The sequence below is a fragment of the Acomys minous genome, assembly GCF_964271855.1.
Source record: "Acomys minous genome assembly, chromosome: 18".
Taxonomy (NCBI): Eukaryota; Metazoa; Chordata; class Mammalia; order Rodentia; family Muridae; genus Acomys; species Acomys minous.
The window spans coordinates 63,546,507-63,563,725 of record NC_140501.1 but is presented as its reverse complement, the minus strand read 5'-3'; the positions used below and the strand labels follow the sequence as shown (position 1 = coordinate 63,563,725).

The 17,219-nt window shown below is 42.6% G+C and overlaps 1 protein-coding gene across 2 annotated transcripts in view; it reads right to left on the bottom strand.

The window, feature by feature from the left end:
* The window catches only part of LOC311589642 (granzyme E-like), a 162,897-nt gene extending 152,037 nt beyond the window's left edge, over positions 1-10,860 (bottom strand). The window contains exons 1-5 of one of the 2 annotated variants that reach the window (XM_084768202.1): positions 10,720-10,860; positions 9,573-9,723; positions 8,991-9,126; positions 8,523-8,783; positions 7,941-8,173 (exon numbers count right to left, since the gene is read on the bottom strand). In XM_084768202.1, coding sequence (XP_084624328.1) covers positions 8,033-8,173; positions 8,523-8,783; positions 8,991-9,126; positions 9,573-9,723; positions 10,720-10,774 — 744 coding nt within the window. In that variant the 5' untranslated portion in view covers positions 10,775-10,860 and the 3' untranslated portion in view covers positions 7,941-8,032. Of the gene's footprint in view, positions 1-7,940; positions 8,174-8,522; positions 8,784-8,990; positions 9,127-9,572; positions 9,724-10,719 lie in introns of those variants that run through there. The other variant, XM_084768203.1, reaches the window with a different exon arrangement.
* Positions 10,861-17,219: the final 6,359 nt, after the last annotated feature.

Here is a 17,219-nt window from a genome sequence, read left to right as displayed (position 1 = left end):
GTTTGAATGGTCCGGTAAGTGAATCTCCACTCACTCTGACTCTCCTGAAACTGTTAGGAAGTCACAGAGAAATCTCAGAGCAACTGTTTTCCATGTGTCCTTTGATCACATGCTCCTGCCATATATAGTTAAGCATTATAATGAATCGAAATGACAGGAGAAACTGCATGTTTATTAGGTATTGCCACGTATCTCATTGGCTTCCCTCTGAAGATGCAATGCTGTTGTCTACAGCTCTGCCTAGCATTTTCTATAGACAAACAGGACCTTGTTAAGATCTTGAATGATGGTTTAATGATCTAGATCAGGAGTGAGAGAGACAGGGATGCAGCCCCTGAGAAGGATGAACGTGACTGGAGGGAGCTGAGAACCTGAGCTTAGAGCAGAAGATGCTGTGAGTTGTGTGAAGTCAGCTGTGGGTGAGTCAGGGTGACCTTGCCCTGAGGACAGGTGTTTGTGCATGTGCGTGCGTGTGTGTTTGGGTGTGTGTCCAGGTAACCCATGGAGTTGACTAGATTTTCTTTTCTCATCACTACTTTATGTTTCTGGGTATTTTAATCACCTCCTTTCCTATATGAGATTAATGGAGGCTTTCATATTACAACTCAATTGTTATCCCATCACTTGTATCCTCCTGTTCCTCCCTCCTTCCTGCTTTCACCCTATTCCCCTTCCCAAGACCTAAGATCAAGGGAGAACTATTCCTCCACTATATGGTCCTAGACTATCAAGTCTCACCTTGGTAACCTACTTATTCTTTCTTTGAGAGCCATCAGACCTCCTGACCAAGGTAAGGTGGTCAAATATGGTGCACCAGAGTTCATGTCAGAGTCAGTCCCCATTCTCCAAATAACTGTGGAGACTGTACTGCCCATTGGGTAGATCAGAGTGAGTATTCTCTTTTTACTACTTGTATTGTCCTTGGTTAGTGCAATGGTTTGAGAAGATGCCCCTGGACCCCGAACCACACCCATCATGATGTTCTTCTTGTAGGTTTCTAGACACTCTGGGCCCTTCTATTTCCCCATCTCCTATATTTCTCTTACCTAGAGTCCCTGTAGGATATTCTCACATCTATCCCAATCTCCTGGTAAGTGAAGACTTTCATGGGACGCGCCTTTTGGGCTAGTGCCTATTTATAAGTGAGTATATACCATGTGAGTCTTTCTGCTTCTCCCCTGTCATGTTTTACAGGCTTAGAAAAAATAACAAAAGAATCAAATGAGACCACAAAAGACTACAAATACCAAAGCAGTCCTAAGGAATCATAACACTGTTGGAAATGTAACAATATCTCACCCTAAATTATACTGCACGACCATAGTGGTAAGGCTTCCTGCAACTTCTACAAAAATAGACAGGAAGACCAATGAGTAGAACAAAGGTTTTGGGCATCAAGAGAAAATGCAATGTCCACAATTGTTGACAAGGATCGAAAAACGAAACAAAACAAAATGAAAACAACAACCAAAACAGCATTGGAAAATAAATGTCCAACATATATGCTGACAAACTTGGATATCCACATGGAGAGGAACAAAATTAGATATTTGTCCTTAACATCCTACAAAAACCATTTCAAAATGGATCAAAAGACTCAGTTTAAATCTGGAAATATAGCTTGAAAAGAAAACAGGGAAATCCTTCAAGATATTGGGAGAAGTAAGAATTTTTTTAACAGAACACTAAAGGCAGAGGAACTCACTCAAGGGTCTACAGCTAAGACCTCATGAAAATAAAATTCTGTGCAGCAAAAGAAAAAATAATAGCTGTCTCCTGATAGGAAGCCAAGGTTCCAGTGATTCAGTCCCCAGGAATAGATGTTTCAGCTGTCTCAATAAGCTGCTGGAGTTCCTGAGAATTCATAGAGAGCTGCCGGTTTCATCTGTTATGGATTCGTGAAGAAGTGGGTTCTCATACCAAGGAAGAAACAACAACACGGTATATAGAGCCAGAAAATGTGAAGGCACGTGGAAAAAGTAAACCCCTTTTCCATGTCCTTTTATGTAGGCTGGTGCTAGAAAGTGTGGCCCAGACTTAGTGCTTACCTTCTACCTCAAATAACCAAATTAAGAAAATCCCTCACTGGTGTTCCCAGATACTTAGGTTTTAGTTATTTCTGAATTCAGTCAAGTAGAAAAGCAAAATTAGTCATCATAGACTATTGTCCAAAATAGACAAAGAATTTCAGAAATTAAATACCAAGAAAATAAAACTGCCAGTCCACCAATGGGCATTGGAAGGGAACAATCAGGTTTTCAAAAAAAAAGGAAAAGTATGAATGAAAGAAGAAATATTCAATAACTATTCTTTAGAAATGTAGGATATCCAGCCCTGATTTCTATTACTGCTGAGCATTGGTAATTACTACTGCCTTGTATTGGCATAAAAATAGACATGTTGATCTATGGAATTGAATGGAAGACCCAGATGTAAATCCACACACCTGTGGACACCTGGTTTTGATAGACAGATAGGTAGAGAGATAGATAGATAGATAGATAGATAGATAGATAGATAGATAGATAGATAGAAAAAGAAAACATCTTCAACAAATGATGCTGGCCTAACTGGAAGTCTACATGTAGAAGGATGCAAATAGGTCCATATCTATCACCCTGCACAAAACTCAAGTACAAGTGAATCAAAGACCTCAACATGACTCCAGATACACTGAACCTGATAGAATAGAGTGGGGCATAATCTTGAACACATTGGCAAAGGAGATGACTTCCTGAGCAGAACATGGATACTTTAGGCACCAAGATCAACAATTAAAAACTAGGACCTCAGGAAACTGAAAAGCATCTTTAAGACAAAGGAAACTCTCAGCTGTGCGAAACCACAGCCTGCAGAATGAAAAAATAGAGTTTCATCAATACCATGACCATCTCTCGTGGGCCCAAGCTTGGCAAACACAAGTTCTATCATGGCAAACATGGCACCCACAGGTTTTGACTTTTATGTAGTCCCTTCGCTAAGAAGTTAGAGTACATTCTTAAAGATAACCTCACACAAGTTCCATTCTCTTGTCTGGCCACTGAATCATTCCTGAGACTAAACGGCAAGGTCAAGTAATAAAAATTCATTATTTAGCTAAGATTTCCAAAAAGAATTTACCAACTCACCCCAGCGCAGACTCCCCCTTCCCCCCTTAAAGATCCATTACTGCATAAATATCTGTTCTCTCTTGCTTCTCTTGATTCTCTTGTTCTGTTTTTCTTTCTTGTTTGCATTTGTTGCTGATTTTGACTTTGCAGAACCCTGTGCATTCCCCCTTTGCATTAATAAATCTCCTTTTGTTGAAGATTTGGTGCGTGGTTACATCCTGTACTGTTCTCCTGAAGCCGACCTCCCTTACACTTCACATATGACAGAGGGCTAATATGCAAAGAGCTTAAGAAACTAGACATCAACAAAACAAATAATATTAAAAATGGGGTGCATATCTAAACAGAGAATTCTCAATAAAGGAGTATCAAAACAACAACAAGATATCAAGGGGATCCACATTGGAAAGGAAGAAGTCCAGGTATAGCTTTTTGCAGATAATATGATAGCATACATAAGGGACCCCCAAAACTCCATTAGAGAGCTCCTAAGCTAAAAAACACCTTCAGCAAAGTGGCTGGATACAAGATTAATTTTAAAAAATCAGTAGCCCTACTGTATACATATAACAAACTGGCTGAGAAAAAATTAGGGAAACTATACCCTTCACAATGGCCACAAATAATATAAGGGATCTTGGTGTAACTCTAAACCAGCAAGTGAAAGACTTGTATGAAAAAATTTCAAGTCCCTAAAAGAAGCAATTGAAGAAGATATCAGAAAATGGAAAGATCTCCCATGTTCATGGATCGGGAGAATCAACAGAGTAAGATTAGCCATGCAACCAAAAACGATCAACAGATTCAATGCATTCCTTATCACAATACCTACACAATTTTCACAGACACTGAAAGACAAATTCTTAACTTCAAATGGAAAAATTAAAAACCCAGAATAGCCAAAACACTCCTGAACAATAAAAGATCTTCTGGAGGAATCTCCACCTCTGATCTCACACTATATTATAGAGCAACAGTAATGAAAATAGCATGGTACTGGCATATAAATTGGCTGTTTGATCAATGGAATTAAATTAAAGACCCATGAAAAAACCCACACACCTATGGACACTTGATTTTTGACAAAAAGACAAAACCATACAGTGGAAAAAGATAACACCTTCAACAAATGGTGCTGGTCAAAATGGATGTCTACATGCAGAAAAATGGGAATAGATCCATATTTATCACCCTGCTCAAACATAAAGTCCAAGTGGATAAAAGATCTCAATATAAAACCAGACATACTAAATCAGTTAGAAGAAAAAGTGGAGAAGAGCCTAGAACTCTTTGGCACAGAAGATAAATTCCTGGACAAACACCAGTAGCTCATGCTCTAAGATCAACAGTTAGTAAATAGGACCTCTAGAAACTGAAAAGCTTCTGTAAATCAAAGGATACTGTTAACAGACCAAACTGACGGCCTACAGAGTGGGAAAAGATCTTCACCAACCCTACATCCAACAAAGAGCTAATATTCAAAATGTATAAAGAACTCTAGAAATTAAATACCACCAAACCAAATAACACAATTAAAAACGGACTACAGAGCTAAACAGAGAATTCGCAAGAGAGGAATATAGAATGGCTGAGAAGCAATTAAAGAAATACTCAATGAGGGAATTGTAAATCAAGATGACTCTAAGATTCCATCCTACACCACTCAGAATGGCTTAGATCAAAAACTCAAGTGACAGCACATGCTGGCAAACATATGGAGAAAGGGGAATACTTCTTCCTTGCTGGTGGAAGTGGAAATTTTTACAATCAATATAAAAATTAATATGTTGCTTTCTTGGAATATTAAGAATCAATATAACTCAAGGCCCAACTAAATGGCTCCTGTGCATAAACCCAAAGGATGCACCATCCTTCCAAAGAAAACTTGCTCAACTATGTTAGTAGTACCTTTGTAATAGTTCAAAAATGGTAAAACAAAAAGCAAACAAACCAAAAACTCTATTTCGCACCACAGAAAATGACTGTTAAAAGGATGTGGTATACATTGGAGTGTTATTCAGCTGTTAAAAGGTGGCATCATGAAATTTGCAGGCAAATGGATGGAAGTAGAGAAAACTCATTCTATGAAAACCCAGACCTAGAAAGACACACATGTCCTACTCACTTGTAGGTGGATCATCATGATACAATCCACATCCCAGAGAGCCTATGTGACAAGGAGGCTCAAGGAAGGAATCATGGATCTCCATGGGAAGAGGAGATAGAATAGATTTTGCACATGGGCTGGAGGTGGGTGGGGATGTAAAGAGGAAGAATCTGGTAAGGAGGGGGCAATGAAGGGAGAGAGCCCTGGGAAGTCAAATGGTTGGAGCACTTGAAGGATAATGTGGAACTCCCTGGATTCTATGAGGGTGACCTATGCAAAGACCCCAATAACTGGCCATCTGTAACCAGACAAGATTTCCAGTAGTGTGACTAGTACACCAAGCTAGCCACAAAACCTTTGACCTACAATTTTCTTGTCTACAAGATATGCTGGGGTAAAGGTGGTACAGAAATTGTGGAGACGCCACCAATGAATGATTTAACTTTAAGATAACACCACAAGCAGAAGCCTGGTAAATTTATTTTCATAAAACAGAATCCCATGCCTGACACTGCCTGGATGGTCAGGAAACAGAGGCTGGGTATCCCAGAGACCAAGGATTGAACCAAACATAACTAGACATAAAAAGAGAAATCAATGAAATGATTCCTAATGACAGTCTGTTAAACTCATATATGGGTGCCTCAGGGTATCATCCAAGTACTGATGGGAGCAGTTTCAGAGACTCACTGCAAAATGCTAGGCTGAACTTGGGGCTGGGGCCTCTATGAAAAGGGGGAAGAAAGATTTCAGGAGACAGCGGATGCAAGGACCCTAGGATAACAAGGCCCACTAAATCAACTAAAGGGTTCATATGGGCTCAGAGAGACTGAAGTGACAGTCAGGGACCATGTATGGGTCTCAGCTGTGTCCTCTGCATAATGTTATGGTTGTTAGCTTGGTGTGATTGTGAGACTCATAACGGTGGGAACTGGTATAATCTCTGACTCTTTTGCCAAAACTGGGACCCTTTTCTCATACTAGGAACCTCCTCCAGTCTTGATATGAAGGTTTGTGTCTAATCTCATGTTAACTGGTTAATCTGTGTTCAGTTGATAGTCCTAGGAAGCCTGCATTCTTCTGAAAGGGCATGGGGAAAAGTGGATCTGAGGGAGGTGTGTGGGGCATGGCGAGATGTGGAGAGAGGAAAATGGTTTTCAGGGTGTAACGTATAAGAGTAGGATAGAAAGTATAATTCACCAGTGTTGCTGTGCGAGGGGCTTAAACAGGATCACATGTAGGTCAGCTGGAGTGGCAGGGTCATTGGTTTGAACATCAAGCAAGCTAGAGCCTCTCTGCTTGCCTTGCTCCTGCTCACCTCTTCTTATGAGGGCTCTACACGGGGTACAATTGAACCCACAAGGTTGGAGGACTTATAACTATCGTCCAACTTCACACAGTGCATTCTGAAGACCATGCACGTGGTACAGTTAGAACATACAGAATTTAATCTTGTTTTACAACGTGCCTTTTGCGAATTCCAAACATAGGTCCATTTGTGGCACATTGACCTGTCTAGTGAACTTAGAGGATGAAGGTGAAAAAGGAGTCTACTGAATACCTGATACAAAGCCAGAGAGCTACAAGTGTTGGTTGATGATGTCAAAAGATACTTGCAACCTAGCATCTCTTGGGATCCCTCAGGATCACAAACTGCCATATCACCACGTGGCCAGCAGGGGGAGGCCGAGTTTCCAGGCTGAGGCAGGAGTGTTGAGAGACTGGAGGGCATGGCAGAGCCTTTTTCTCCAGGGAAGACGGGTTGGCACAGGTCTCAGCCTGACAGGCCTACGTGAAAGGGGTGAGCATCAGGTGACTGGCAGCCCAATTCTAGCTGGAATATGAAGTAGAGAAGAGTCAACAGTGCTTGGGACTTCTATGTAGAGGAGTGAAAGGTTCGATTAACCAGGCCTGGGGGAGGTGGGGCTGGAGGTTGTCTATTGGAAAGTACTGGCCACCGGAAATGGTACAGAAGTTTAGTTCTGGGCTGGGAAACAGAACAGAGGTGAGCCGGGTGCCATCAGAGGGATGTCTTAGCCTTCTAGACTGCAGACAGTTCAGTTGGTGAGAGTAGCCGGCCTTGCTAGAGACCGGGAGGACCTGGAGACTGAAAAGGTGGCATGGCCCACACCTTCTGAATTCCCAGGGACAAATCTCCCTCCATCCAATGCTTGTTCAACACTGACAAATGTTGTTGGCTTGATGAAGGTGGCTTAGAGATGGTAGGAAATTTCCTGCATCCAGGAAGAGTCATTTCTGGGGGGCTAAGTATGAATGTGAGTGACTGAGTGCAAAACCCTTCAGCGGTGCTATAGCCTCCTAACGACTGTGTTGTGAGAAAACCAAACTTGGGGAGTTGAGAATTAAAATATGGTTATGATGGGATGTTGTGACAAACACCTTTAATTCCAGCACTGGGAAAACAAAGAAGGGACGGTCTCTGTGGGGTTAAGTCCAGTGTGGTTTCCATAGCAAATTCCAAGCGACTCAGAGCTGTACTCTGAGAGCCTATGTCAAAAATAAGAACAAAGAAACAATCTTCTACTCCCACTCTGTAAGGTGATAACTGTGTGTGAACTCTGCAGCCTGAAGTTCCAGTGAAGGGAGGGGCTGAGGAAGGAGGAGGAAGCAGAGCCCAGAACTGACAGGGACATGGCTGCCTGGACCAGAGGTGAACAAACGATAAAGCGGCTCGATCAATAAAGAACTTAAGTCATGTGCGCTCAGGGGATTATTTATTATGAACAATCCATTCCTGCCCAAACTTCTTGCCTGTGGTCAGAAAAGGTGGTCATCACAGGTGCTTTAATGCCTGCTAGAGGAGCTTCATGTTTCTCTTTATCCAAGGCAGGAAGGGGGAGATTTTAGTAAAGGTATTTGGAAGGGCTTCATTTCTCTGAGGAACATAAACTCCATGGGCTTTGTTGTCACACACGAGGGGTCCCCCAGTGTCACCCTGTTGGAAGAGAAAGGAAGACCTAAGTTGGCTCTCTCTCCCACCTCCTGGTAAGGATTCCTATCCGATCAGTGCCAGGACAGGCTTTCCAATTTCCCTCAACGCCAGAGCTCCAGGGAGGCCTACCCTCTCCTTCTAACTCAATCCAAGGCTTTCCCTGAAGAGCTCAGGCAGCTTGGGGATGACTGAGGTTTATCAATCTTGGTAGCCCCACACAAGGGACTAACAGGTGCACTATTGGGTTGTCCCTTCTCTGAGCTGAGGCTTGAGGCTCTGGCCATTCTCACAGACAGGCCTCTTACAGGATCCCCTCTCCCTGTGTTTTGTCTGTTAAACGCTTGAATCTTACCTGGAAAGCAAACTGTTCTTTTTGGGGGTCTCCAGCACATATCTCTGTTGTCTTGGAATAGTGACGGAAGAGTTTCTCACATTGCTGGTCCACCTGGATGCTCAGTTCAGTCTCTTGTAGGACGTCAGATCCTTTAGTAGCGTCGAGGGATGTTATACCCCAGCCAGCCACATGGCACTTCTTCCCTGGCCTCAAACGGGCATTGGCTCTGGTCAACTTGAGGAGCTTCACAGCTTTAGTCTTCTTGGCCTTTCTCTCCAGCTGATGGGAAGAGACAGGATAGACCAGATCAGCCAGGAGCCTGCTGCCCTGGGTTCACACAAAAGCCATGATGGAAGGGAGGGAAGAAGCAGGATGAGAGCAGGAGAGGAGGGGAAGAACTGCACCAGGAAGAACACAGGCAGCTGGGGTGGGATGGGAGGTGAGGGGTGAGTTGAGGAATGTGGGTGGACTGGGCACAGGTCTCACCTTTAACAGCATGATGTCATTGATCTTGTTCTCAGAATTATAATCAGGGTGGGGAATGGCGTTTGCCACAGGGATGATCTGCTGGGTCTGCTCCTGTGCCATGATGTTGTGGGCCCCCAGTGTGACTGTCATTGAGCTGTGCAGAGAGCAGAGTGGACACAAGAGATGTGCAGTCAGAGAGGATGCAGCCCAGGGAGGGTAGGCAGGGTGGGGCTCTAGCTGAGGGGACTTCAGGACCCAGAGGTTGCTCAGTATGGGACCTGCAGTTCCCTTCTTCTCAATGTCAAGATACTCCTGAAAGCTCCCTCTTGCTTCTAGGTAATGTTCCCTAGTTTTCACTGATTCTGAATGTGTACTGTCACCTCAACCACTGATTTTTTTTACAAAAGTGCAGTTGATCAACCCAAGTGTGCTGCTGGCTCTGAAATTTCACCCTGTGACCTCAAATATTCCTAAAATTAGACTTCCATTTTCTTAGCCCTGCTGTCTAGTGAGCTCTCAGGGAAGCATCCACAGTAAAGGAAAGAAGCACCTGTGTGGGGGTCTCAGAGGATGGGGGCAAGGCAGGGTGCTTCTCCTCACCTTCCCCTGCAGTGAGCAGCTGTCAGCACGAAGTTGTCTTGCACCAGGAAGCCTCCACAGCGACTCATCTTCCCATCTTCTTTCACATACTTAACAAATGCCATGTAGGGGCGGGAGTGGGGCTTGACCTCATGGCCCCCGATGATCTCCTCTGAAAGAAAAGGCAAAGATATGGGGTGTCTGGGAGCAGGAGATGAGGTCAGGAGGAAAGATTGGGAAGGGTGAGATAGAGAGTGGGACCTGCTTTCCCCAAGACTGTTGCAGACAGGATTCCTTGCACATAGAAAAACCTTTGCTGAATCTTAAGCCTCAGATCCTGCTCTGGAAGGAGTGGGTAGCACTTGGCCCCAATCCTGCTTTACGTTACATTAGGGGTAAGTTTCTCTCCATCCTGCCAGAGGCTGAGTGGATCCAGGCAGTTCATTTCAAACTTTTTGTTTGTTTGTTTGTTTCCCAGCTTTGCCCCTCCCCCCGCCTAGCCTATGGAGATAAATTTTCTAACATTCTCCTATTTGTGGTTCAGTAAATGGTTTCTGTGAATTAATGAGTGACTTCTAGTTAGTCAGAGACTTAGTAATGCAGTGCTGGTGGGGTTCAGATTCAGAGCCTAGCATTTTGAGTAGTGTGCAGGAAATTACAGAAGGAGCAGAGGACCTGTGTAAAGAAATGGAGAGACCAACTACAACTTCACAGCAGAGTCCTGTAGTGTACAGTGCAGGCATCTTGTCACCCTGGGCCTCTCTCTTCAGCAGGCTGAGCATGGGTTTTAACAATGATGGTAATATTCTTGTGCTGGTGGCCTTACCCATTGCATGCTGGTCATTAAAGCTTCTCTGTCTCTGGGCTCAAGGAAGTTATTGATGTACATTTTCTATCATTGAACTCTCTGCAACATGTTTTTTTCTAAGAACGACCCAGTCTCTACATGATGAAGAAAAGCTGGGAGAAGCCAGCGCCTTCTAAGCTTTCTGAGAACACCCCCACTTGTTGAGGATCTAGCCAGTGTCTCATTTCCAAGTCTGGATTCTGTAGGGACCTGAGGTTCAGAAAGCTACTACATGCACTGCCAGGAAAATTCCTGACTCCTGCTGAGCACAAGGACAGCAGAAGTGTCATGGATGGCACTACAACAGGAATGTTCACTCACCTGCATGACCTCCTAGTGGCAGGAGAAAGGCCAGGAGAATCAGCACTGGTGCCATCTTCCCAAGAAGGCTGCTCAGGTTGGAGGAGGGCAGAGTAGACACAGCTCTGGCCAGGGGATGAAGCAAGTGTGTGCTCAGTGGCCTCACAGGCTTTTAAACCTATGCAGCTCTGCTTGTGATCTGCGTCACACCACTTAAGGAAGTTTTCTGGCTTGGGTGAAAATGACACTGTCACCACATCCACATCCTATGAACTAAGCTGGGATAAAGACCAAGAAGGTTGATGGTGTGGAGGCTGTGGTTGAGGAGGCCTTAGACCCCAGGAAGTCCACAGTGACTGCACTGAGACCAAAGGGTGTCATTTCCTAACTCTTACACCCTTTTGCATTCTGGTGAGATGTCTTTTGTATCAATTTTTCTTCCTTTCCTCTCTCTGTCTCTCTCTGCCTCCCTCTCTCTGTCTCTGCCTCAGTCTCTCTCTCTTGATCTTTGTCTCTTCCTTTCTTCTAAAGTAATACCAATACCAGTTAATCCTAAGGACAGTTATAGCTCTACAATTACATTCACACAGTTCGATAGTACTAAGTGAGAATTGACAGCACACCACTTCTGGCTAGGCACTCCTGCAGATCATCTTCTCACTAACTTTCAAATGGACAGATCATACTGGGGAAGACTCTGTTAGAATAGTCTGGTAAGTGAATCTCCACTCACTCTGACTCTCCTGAAGCTGCTAGGAAGTCACAGAGAAATCTCAAAGCAACTGTTTTCCATGTGTCCTTTGATCACATGCTACTGCCATATATACAGTTAAGTATTATAATGAATCAGAAATGGCAGGTGTAATTACAGGTTTATTTGGTGTCGTCATGTATCTCATTGGCTTCCCTCTGAGGATGCAGTGGTGTTGTCTACAGCCCTGCCTAGCATTTTCTATAGACAAACAGGACCTTGTTACGATCTTGAATGATGGTTTGATGATCTAGCTCAGGAGTGAGAGAGACAGGGATGCAGCCCCTGAGAAGGATGAACGTGACTGGAGGGAGCTGAGAATCTGAACTAAGATCAGAAGATGCTGAGGCTGAGTGAAGTCAGCTGTGGGTGAAACAGGTTTCTCTTGCCCTGAGAACTGGTGTGTGTGTGTGTGTGTGTGTGTGTGTGTGTGTGTGTGTGTGTGTGTGTGTGTGTATCCAGGAAACCCATGGAGCTATCTTGATCCTGTTTTCTCATCATTATGTTATGTTTCTGGATGTTTTAATCTCCTCCTTTCATATTTTGATACCAATGGAAGCTTGATTTGTTTGAAATAAACTAAAATGCTGATATTAATTGGATTGAATGATCACATAGCGTACTGGTATGTGGCCTTTTTGCATTTCTGATCTTCTTTAAAGAGGCTGATTCTCCCACTATCAGCAGTTTATAATTTCAGTTGATCTTCTAGTGGTGCGGCCACTTCCTATTTCCCCATCCACTTTGGAAGGTCAGCTGGTTGTCATTGCTCAGGTCTTGTTTGAGCAGTCATGTTGTGGAGATCTCCTGGGAGTGGTTTCTTTGCCCTATCTAGAGGACATATAGATACAAGACTTTCAGCTTTTGATTATGAGTTTGTGTCTGTATTTGGTGTGTGCCCATGAGTAGAGGTGCTCTTGCAGGCCAGAGAGGCTAAAGTTACTAGTGGTGATGAGTTACTCAAGACGGCTGCTCAAAGTAAACCTGTAGCCTCTGCAAGACCAGCCTGTGTTGTTCAGTTTTCTAAGCCATCTATGCAGTCCTGTGTGCTCAGTTTTTAAGAGTAGTTGCTCACAAATGTAGCTTCTGTTAAACACTGGTGGTGCGAAGGCAGTGTGACTGTAAAGTGTCAGTAGCAATGTCTGAGAAGGACCTATAAAAGCCCATGAAGTTCATGAAGGGCTATGATAAAATATATATATTTAATTTGATTGAAAGATTGCAGTTCTATGCATTCCATTTGAAAACTTGGCAGGTACCATATTTATGGTGACTAAAAATGGACTTCTGAATATTACAGGATAGTGATAATATTTCTGGAAATATTGAAATCTCTTTCCAATTTCTGTCTCATTTCATTTTCTCCTTTCTGGGTGGGGGGGTTCTCAAGAACTGAGGTCAGATAAGAAAGGAATGGGATGTGTGGGATTTGGACACATTTGAGAAATTCAAGAAGAAACAATAGTTTAAAAAGGAAATAGAAAGAAAAACCTAATTAGTTTAATATACTCTTTCATGGAGCATGCCCATCACCTGTGTTTCTTCTTCGTTTTCTTATTTTTGGTTGTGCTGTTGCATTTCCTCCCATCATAATGTACTCATATGTGCAGGTTTCATTATGCTACACATTGGCTATATTCAAAATGTGAGACAGATAATCGGGTTTGTTTTTCTCTGATGTCTCAAGATATTACAAAAGAAAATCAGAAGAGATGATACATGACAGAAAAATACACCCTGTTCCTGCATAGGCAGAACTATCCTTGTGAATCAAATTTATACTACCAAAATTAATATATAAAATAAATTGAGTGCATATCCAAATTCCCATGTCATATTTCACAGGAATAGAAAAATATAAAAAGAGTTCACATGAGACCACAAAAGACCACAAATATCAAAACAATCCCAAGGAATCAGAAAACTGCTGGAAATGGTACAATATCTCACTCTAAATTATACTACACAACCATAGTGATAAGACAGCCTAGTACTGTTGTAAAAAATAGACAGAAAGATCAATAAATAAAACAGAGATTTTGGACATCAAGGGACAAGACAATGTCCACTTAGGTATTGACAAGGAACACCCCCAAAAAAATCTTTCAGAATAAAATTTCAACAAATGTGCAGGCAAATTGGACATCCACCTGGAAAGGAACAAAATCAGGTTCTTATCCTTAACTTTCTACAAAAACAATTCCAAAATGGATCAACAGCCTGAGTTTAAAGCTGGAAACCTAAACTTGAGCAGACAACACAGGGGAAATCCTCCAAGATATTGGGAAACGAAAACACTGTTTTTTATAAATAGAACACTAAAGTCAAAGGAACTGACTCAAGTATTAATAGGTGGGAACTCATGAAAATAACAATTCTGTACAGTGGCTGTCTCCTGACAGGAAGCCAAGGGTCCATTGTTTCAGCCCCCAGCACTGGAAGTCTCAGCTGTCCCAATCTGATGCTGGAGTTTCTGAGGATTCCTACAGAGCTGCTGGTCTCATCTGTTATGGAATCCTGAAGAAGTAGGTTCTCATACCAAGGAAGGAACAACAACAGTGTATATACAGCCAGAAAGTGTGACGGTAAGTGGAAAAAGTACACTCATCCTTTTTCCATGTCTCTTTTTTAGGATAGTACTAGAATGTGTGGCCCATATTTAGTGTTCATCTTCCGATTCAAATAAACTAATGAAGTAAATCCCTCAGATACTTAGGTTTTAGTTATTTCATTATTTCTAAATGCATTCAAGTACACAAGCAAAATTAGTCATCACAGACTATTATCCAAAATAGACAAAGGATTTCAGAAATTAAATACAAAGAAAGTAAAACTACCCCTCCACTAATGGGCATTGGAAGGGGGAAAAAAAGGAAAAGTAGAAGACCCAGAAAAAAAACCATCATACTATGGAAACTTGGTTTTTGACAAAGGAGACAAAACCATACAATGGAAAAAAGATAGCATCTTCAACAAATGGCCCTCATCAAATTGGATGTCTACATGTAGGAAAATGAAAATAGATCCATATTTATCACCATGCACAAACCTAAAGTCCATGTGGATAAAAGATCTCAGTATACAACCAGACACACTAAATCACTTAGAAGAAATAGTGGAAAGAGCCTAGAACTCATTGGCACAGGAGACAACTTCCTAGACAGAATAGTAACATCTCAGGCTCTAAGATAGGCAATTAATAAATGGGACCTCATGAAACTGAAAAGCTTCTGTAAAGCAAAAGATACTATCAACAGAACAAAAATGACAGCCTGCAGCTTGGGAAAGGCTCTCCACTAACCCTACATCCTAAAAAGGGCTAATATCAAATATATATATTCAAGAAATTAAATACCACCAAACCAAATGTCACAATTAAAAATGAGGTACAGAGCTAAAAAGAGAATTCTCAACAGGGGAATACAGAACAGCTGAGAAGCAATTAAAGATATGCTCAATGAGGGAAATGTAAGTCAAGCCAACTCTGAGATTCCATCGTACACCAGTCAGATTGGCTTAGATCAAAAACTCAAGTGACAGCACATGCTGACAAGGATGTGGATAAAGGGATACACCCCTACATTGCTGGGGGCAGAGTGCAATCTTGTACAACCACTTTGGAACTCAGTCTGGCACTTTCTCAGAAAATTGAGAATAGTACTGCCTAAAGACCCAGCTATACCACTCCTGGGCATATACTCAGAAGATGCGCCACCATAATACATTTGCTCAACTACTTTAATAGCAGCCTTATTCATAATAACCAGTATCTATAAACCACCTAGATGTTCCTCAACCAAAGAATGGAATAGGAAACTGTGGTACTTTTAGGCAATGAAGTATTATTCACCTATTAAAAACAAGGAAATCTTGAAATTTGCAGACTAATGGACAGAACTAGAAATGATCAACCTGAGTGAGGTAACACTGACACAGAAAAACACGCATGGTATATACTCACTTGTAAGTGAGTATCAGCCCAACATCGATGTCTTCTGAGAGACTCCATCCAGAGGAGGGAGTCAGGATAGATACCAGAACTCACTGCTGGACTCCTGGGGAAACCCTGTGAGTGTATGGAAGAATGGGGGGATGGAAGGACACAGAGGGTTCAGGAGCCACACAAGGAGACCATCAAGGCTGGAGGAGCTGGACACAGGGTCACTGCAGAAACTATTGCACCAACCAAGGACAACGCATGCAGTAAACCCAGACTCCATGTTCAGAGCTAGCCGACTGACATCTCATTCTCCATCCTTGTGGGGAAGCATGATTGCATATGACATGAACTCTGGTGCTCCCAATGTGACCACTTCCGCTTGGTGGGAGCTACAGGTGGCACAAAGAGGAAGGGGAAACAGGCTACCTGGATGAGTCCTGATATGCTGTAGCCATACGGTGAGGGAGGAGGCCCCCTTCTGTCGGAGGTCTAGGAGACAGAACAGGGCAGAAGAGGGAGAGAAGGTGGGAATGGGAAGATAAAAGCAAGGTGATAACATTCAGGATGTAATCCGAATAAATTATAATAAATTTGAAAATAATGAAAGATTCAACATCCTCAGCTATTTGAGATATGCAAATCAATACATTGAGATTCCATCTTACACCAGTCAGAATGACTTAGATTAAAAAAAAAAACTCAAGTGACAGCACATGCTGACAAGGATGTGGAGAAAGGGGAACCCTCCTCCATTGCTGATGGAAGTGGAAATTTGTACAATCAGTATGAAAATTAATATAGTGCTTTCTCAAAAAATTAGGAATCAATCTAACTCAAGGCCCAGCTAAACCACACAAAGGGTGCTCCATCCTTCCAAAAGGAAACTTTCTCAACTATGTTTATGGTAGCTTTGTTTGCAATAGTTAGAACTGGTTAAAAAAAAAAAACTAGATTTCCCACCACATAAAAAGACTGTTAAAAAGATGTGTTAGTGTTACTCGGCTGTTAATAAACGACATCATGAAATTACAGGCAAATGGATGGAAGTAGAAAAAACCCTACCCAAGAGAACCAAGACCTAGAAAGACAAACATGACCTACTCACAAACATGACAGGATATTAGCTGTAAAGGATCATCCTGCTACAATCCACAACCCAGACAGCCTATGTGACAATGGGGCTCAAGGAAAGAATCATGGATCTCCATGGGAAGAGGAAATAGAATAGAATTTGCACATGACCTGGAGGTGGGTGGGGATGTGAAGAGGAAGAATCAGGTGAGGGAGGGGCAATGAAGGGAGAAAGCCCTAAGAAGTCGACTGGTTGGAGCACTTGAAGGGTGATGTGGAAACCTAGTGAACTAGAAACTCCCTGGAGGCTATGAGGGTGACATTTGCAAAGACTCAAAGGACTGCAGCTTATGGAGCCTTTACTGTCTGTCTGTAACCAGACAAGACTTCCAGTGGTGTGACTGGGACACCAAAGCAGCCACAAAACCTTTGACCTACAATTTTACTGCCTACATGATGTGCTGGGGTAAAGGTGGAGCAGACGTTGTGGAGAAACCACCAATGAGTAATTCAACTGTAAGATAATACAATGAGTGGAAGCCTGGTAAGCTTATTTTCATAAAACAGAATCCCATGCCTGACACTGCCTGGATGGTCAGGAAACAGGCCAGGTATCCCTGAGACCAAGGATAGAACCAACACAACTGGGCCATAAAAACAGAAACCAATGAAATGATTCCTAATGACAGCCTGCTAAACTTATATATGGGTGCTTTTCCCAGTTGTCCTTCAGAGAGCGTCATCCAGGAACTGATGGGA